This window comes from Otolemur garnettii, unplaced genomic scaffold (assembly GCF_000181295.1).
Source record: "Otolemur garnettii isolate 467f Iridium unplaced genomic scaffold, OtoGar3 scaffold00100, whole genome shotgun sequence".
NCBI classification, from domain to species: Eukaryota; Metazoa; Chordata; class Mammalia; order Primates; family Galagidae; genus Otolemur; species Otolemur garnettii.
The window spans coordinates 5,990,936-5,996,778 of NW_003852495.1; the positions used below are offsets into that span (position 1 = coordinate 5,990,936).

At 49.2% G+C, this 5,843-nt stretch overlaps 1 protein-coding gene across 1 annotated transcript in view; it reads left to right on the forward strand.

The window, feature by feature from the left end:
• Nucleotides 1–231: 231 nt before the first annotated feature.
• The window catches only part of CAPNS1 (calpain small subunit 1), a 7,676-nt gene continuing 2,064 nt past the window's right edge, over nt 232–5,843 (forward strand). The window contains exons 1-7 of the mRNA XM_012809141.2: nt 232–356; nt 664–753; nt 895–952; nt 1,050–1,114; nt 3,591–3,659; nt 3,756–3,834; nt 3,969–4,085. Coding sequence (XP_012664595.1) covers nt 898–952; nt 1,050–1,114; nt 3,591–3,659; nt 3,756–3,834; nt 3,969–4,085 — 385 coding nt within the window. The 5' untranslated portion in view covers nt 232–356; nt 664–753; nt 895–897. The remainder of the gene's footprint in view (nt 357–663; nt 754–894; nt 953–1,049; nt 1,115–3,590; nt 3,660–3,755; nt 3,835–3,968; nt 4,086–5,843) is intronic.

Consider the following 5,843-nt stretch of genomic DNA (forward strand, 5'->3'; position numbering starts at 1 on the left):
TTGGGTGGGGTTTGGGTTGAATGGGGCCAAGATAATTCTGAATACTGCCATGGGGTACGTGTGCCATGGCAGTAGTGGCACTTACTGAAGGGGCTGGTCCGTGGCTTTCTTCATGGATGGGGTTAGCCTGATGCAGGGAGAGGAGGGGCAAGAGCAGGGCAGTGTGAGTTGAGGCAAATGAGACAGTAGAATGGGGGGCGCAGTGACCAGGTAAGGAAGGTGGTAGGCAGGCTGGGGTTGGGAGGCTGGAGCTGGCTGTCCGCGGGCGCTGCCCGTTGGATGCCCCGCCCCCTGGCGCTAACTCCTCCTTGTCTCCTCTTAGTGAGGCGGCTGCGCAGTACAACCCTGAGCCCCCGGTAAGCCGCCCTCTGAAAACTAGAGACCCCTTTTCAGGCCCCACCCCTGTTTCTTTAGAGAAGACCCACCTTCCTCATCTTACAAAATTCCTCTGTCACTAAGACCCTCCCTTTCCGTGTCCCCATAGCCCCGGGTCCTAGCCATGTCACACATATTCACTCTCCTCTTGCTAATCACCCCCATTCCTCTGATCAGCAGGCCACCCAGGCCACTCTGACCTTCCCATCTAGGGTGCTTGGGTATAGGGCGCTGTCCTGGTCTGGGCATCCCTCTCCCTACCTTCTTTGAGATCTCCTCCCTTTGCAGCCCCCACGTACACATTACTCCAACATTGAGGCCAACGAGAGTGAGGAGGTCCGGCAGTTCCGGAGACTCTTTGCCCAGCTGGCTGGAGATGTAAGTAACCTGGGGCCCTGGCCTGGCGTCTTCCCCTGGGCTGCCGTTGTGCATATACACTTGATCTTGAAGATCCAGAAGTTCCCTTTCTTCTTCATGATGCCTACACCCCTTTCAGTCACCTCTAACTTCTGCCTGCAGGACATGGAAGTCAGTGCCACAGAACTTATGAACATTCTCAACAAGGTTGTGACTCGACGTGAGTGACCAGGATTGAGGCATAGGGCAGAGTCAGAGGCATAGGGGTGGGGGTGGCTGTGATGTCTGTCCTCTGACTTTCAACCTGTTCTCCACAGACCCTGATCTGAAGACTGATGGTTTTGGCATTGACACATGTCGCAGCATGGTGGCCGTGATGGATGTATCCTTGGGGATAGTCTGGGGGAGGTCCTGGGAAAAGAGGGAGTTTTTTGAGAGTATGTTTTTGATTGCCAGACATGGTATGCTCACATTAGAACACACACTCACCTATAAACATGTGGCAGTAAATAATAACTCGAGCTGTCACCACTGGCACTACACTGACATTAACTGACTGAACCTTCGCAGCTACCCCGTTGGACAGGTTTTTAAACTCCTTTTTTTTTAAGAGCACGTCTTACTCTGTTGCCCTGGGTAGAGTGCTGTGGTGTCATAGCTCACAGCAACCTCAAACTCTTGGGTTTGAGCAATCCTCTGGCTTTTGTCTCCCAAATAGGTAGGTCTACAGGCATGCACCACTATGCCTGACTAGTTTTCTATTTTTACTAGAGACAGGGTCTTATTCTTGCTCAGGCTGGTCTTGAACTCCTGAGCTCACAGAGAAGCAGTTATTTGTCTGAAGTTTCCTCACACATAAAATGGAGTATAGCCGGGCACAGTGACTCATGCCTGTAATCCTAGCACTCTGTGAGACTGAGGCAGGTGGATTGCCTGAGAAACCTCGCTTAGGGGGGTGGCGCCTGTGGCTCAAGAAGTAGGGCGCCAGCCCCACATGCCAGAGGTGGTGGGTTCAAACCCAGCCCTGGCCAAAAAACTGCAAAAAAAAAGAGAAGCCTAGCTTAGAACACCATACACACATATAGACACGTACTAAAGAGCAGGCGCACATACATGAAGGTATATGCACAGGAATGTATGTGTGTATTTGCACATGGGCCAGCTGTTAGCTGATCTTGAATATATGCACATTCAGTTGGTAAGATAATACAGATGCGCACATATATACATGTCATGTGATCACATGTATTGCATAGAGTAAAATTATCAAAACTCTTTCCTTTAGCCAGGTTACTGAGAATCTCTCTGTGCCTTAGTTTCCCTGTTTGTAAAAGAGGGCAGTGATAATGGTGATGCCAAATTGGAGTTACATGCAAAAAGTTTAGTACAGTGTGAAGCTCCTAGTAAGTAGTCTGTACATATTAGCTGTTACTATGATCTTAGGTAGATTTTTCTCCAGCTTTGGGTATTTCCTTCTCTGGGAATAATCTTGGTAGGGTTGGTGTCTTGAGGACTCAGTAAGAAAAGTGATATTCCTGGCTTGGCGCCTGTGGCTCAACTGGCTAAGGCACCAGCCACATACACCTGAGCTGGAGGGTTCGAATCTAGCCTGGACCTGCCAAACAGCAATGACGGCTGCAACCAAAAAATAGCTGGGCGTTGCGGCGGGCACCTGTAGTCCCAGCTACTTGGGAGGCTGAGGCAGGAGAATCTCATGAGCCCAGGAGTTGGAGGTTGCTGTGAGCTGTGATGCCATGGCACTCTACTCAGGGCGACAGCTTGAGGCTCTGTCTCAAAAAAAAGAAAAGTGATATTCCTGAGGAGCTTAGCACAGTGTCTGGTAACTTGATAAGTCTTGCTTATCATTGTTATTTACTGAGAATTTATTAAATGCGAAATCTTGAGCTAAGTGTATACCAATATCTCATTCTGTTTTTATCATGAATATAGCAGGTACTTACTATCACCTCCTTCTGTAGAATTTTAAGACAAGCTGGCCAGGGGTGATGCCTCATGTCTACAACCCTAGTACTCTGGGAGGCTGAGCTGGGTGGATTGAGCAAAGTGGAACACCATCTCTACTAAAAATGGAAAACACAGCCAGGTGTTGTGGTGAGCACTTGTAGTCCCAGCTACTTGGGAGGCTGAGGCAAGAGAATGGCTTTGAGCCCAAGAATTTGAGGTTGCTGTGAGCTACGATATCAGAGCACTCTGCCTAGGGCAAAAGAATGAGACTCTGTCTGAGGGCAGCAAGTTTGAACATGCTAGCCTTGGTGTATGTGGCTGACGCCTTACCCACTGAGCTACAGTGTGTAGCTGCCCCGGGCCAACTAAAACAACAATGACAACTGCAACAACAATAACAAAATACCCAGGCATGGTAGTGGGCGCCTATAGTCCCAGCTACCTGGGAGGCTGAAGGAAGAGAATTGCTTAAGCTCAAGAGTTGGAGGTTGCTGTGAGCTGTGACACCATAGCAATCTACTGAGGGCGATATAGTGAGGCTCTGTCTCAAAAAAAAAAAAAAAAAAGAATTTTATAAATGAGAACTGAATAATTCTTTTATTAAGTGAGGAATTTATAATTTGGAGCATTTCAGTATAATTTATAGTTTGGAGAAGTACAATATAATTCTCCATGGTTATGTTCAAAGAGAGTCCTTATATAGAAATACAGGATAAATTAAATATATGAATAAGATGAAAAATAAAAACACATGCCAGGTGTCATGACAAAGTTTGGATGAGAGCTAGAGTTTTAGCTTGGGGTCTCCTGTTTGCCATACCATCATCCCAAACACAGTACAAACAGTATGGACATCTGGGTACAGCTGTCACAACTTAACACCCTCCCACCAGAGTGATACCACAGGCAAGCTGGGCTTTGAGGAATTCAAATACCTTTGGAATAACATCAAAAGGTGGCAGGTATGCAGCAGCCTCTGAAATCCCTGGCACTCAGACCCCCAAGCCATGCGATATGCCCCATGATGCTCAGATGGACCCTGTCCTCTGTCCCTATAGGCCATATACAAACAGTTTGATGTTGACCAATCCGGGACCATTTGCAGCAGTGAACTCCCAGGGGCCTTCGAGGCAGCAGGTATGCTGGCAAAGACATGGTAGGGCTGGGGTAGGATTAATGGGGCAGCCCCCACTAGATAGCCTGAGCTGGAATCTTGAGGGAGTGGCTTGGGCCATGTGGCCTCCACACCTACGGGACTAACCCATTCCCAGGGTTTCGTCTGAATGAACATCTCTATAACATGATCATCCGGCGCTACTCTGATGAGGAAGGCAACATGGATTTTGACAACTTCATCAGCTGCTTGGTCAGGCTGGACGCCATGTTCCGTGAGTCACATCCCAGCTGTCTTTCCCAGTGGAGATTTGTTCATCCTCCATTGGCTAAGGTTTTCTCTAAGCCTGAGCTTGAGGAGGGCTATGCTAGAGGCATAGCAGTAACTAAAACTACCCCAGCTCCTGCCCTCACCTGTGTTTTTGGTTGGACTCTCAGTTCAAAGAGTGCTGAACTCGAGTCCCATGGGGAAGCACAAGGCTTGGAGTGGCCAGTAGGGACTAGATCATGAAGTCATCCCTGATAATAGCAATAATACTGTCTCCATTTTAGGGTTCAAGGAGGCAAAATTGCTTGCTTACAGCCACTCAGCTAGGAGAGTGCAAAGCTAGAATTTCAGTTTGGGTTTCTCTGAGATCTGAGCTGAATTGAGTGAGAGGAGACAGGAGCAGTGGGCATGGTCAGGCCATGCAGGGGCAGGGCTGTGAATGCCAGGTTCAGGGGTGCTCAGACTACCTGAAGAGGAGCATTGAAGAGCATGGTAGGTTCTAGGCAGGGGATGGACACTGTCAGGTTTAGAAGGCTCCTTGGCCTCCTATGAGCCCAGGAAGGACAGCACATTGAGAGCATGATAAAGGCTGGCTGCAGTGGCTCACGCTTGTAATCCTAACACTTTGGGAGGCCCAGATGGGTTGCTGGAGTCTAGGAGTTCAAGACTATCCTGAGCAAGAGTGAGACCAGTCTCTAAAAATTAGCTGGGCATTGTGGTGGGTGCCTGTAGTTCCAGCTACTTGGGAGACTAAGAGAAGAGGATCACTTGAGCCCAGGAATTGGAGGTTGCTGTGAGTTATGATGCCATGCCATTCCATGGAGGGCAACATAATGAGACTCTGTCACCAAAAAAAAAAAAGAGTGATAAAGGAAAAGAGGCAGACCTGGGAGGTGACGGAAGGTGATGCCAAAAGTCACATATGAGAAGGTCCAAGAAATGGCCACTGGCTCTACCAGCAGGAAAGCTGATAGTAACTGCAGTGAGTGTGACGTGCAATACCGGGTGTGTGGGTGCCTGAGGGTGGTAATGCAGCAGTGTGTGGGAGGAGGCAAGATAGTAGAGGCCCCTCTGCCTGGGTTTGGCTGTGTGTAGGGAACATGGAGCTGAGTTTTGGGGCAGGAGGTGGGGACTATGGCAGACCATAGGGGCAGGAGGTGGAGTTTGCAGAGCTTCTTTCCAATAGCCTGTTTGGGTTGGAACCTAAGAAAATGAAGTACTGATGTTAGTGGGAGGATGGGGCAGAGGTGATTGATGGCAGAGGTGGGATGGGAAGGGGGTGTTCTGTATATAGAGGCCATTATCGGCATGGGTAACAGAAGGGGTTCCAGTTTCCTCACTCTTTTGCCATGTGACCTGGGGCACTTCACTTCACTTCTCTGTGCCTTGTTTCAAATGAGGCCGGGTGTGGTGGTTCACACCTGTAAACCTAGCACTCTGGGAGGCTGAGGTGGCTAGATTGCTTGAGCTCAGAAGTTCAAGACCAGCCTGAGCAAGAGTGAGATCCCATTTCCACTATAAATAGAAAAAAAATAGAAAAACTAGCCATGTGGCTCAGTGCCTGTGGCTCAAGCGGCTAAGGCGCTAGGCACATACACCTAAGGTGGCAGGTTTGAATCCAGCCCAGGCCCGCCAAACAACAATGATGGCTGCAACCAAAAAAATAGCCGGGCGTTGTGGCAGGCGCCTGTGGTCCCAGTTACTTGGGAGGCTGAGGCAGAAGACTCGCTTGAGCCCAGGAGTTGGAGGTTGCTGTGAGCAGTGA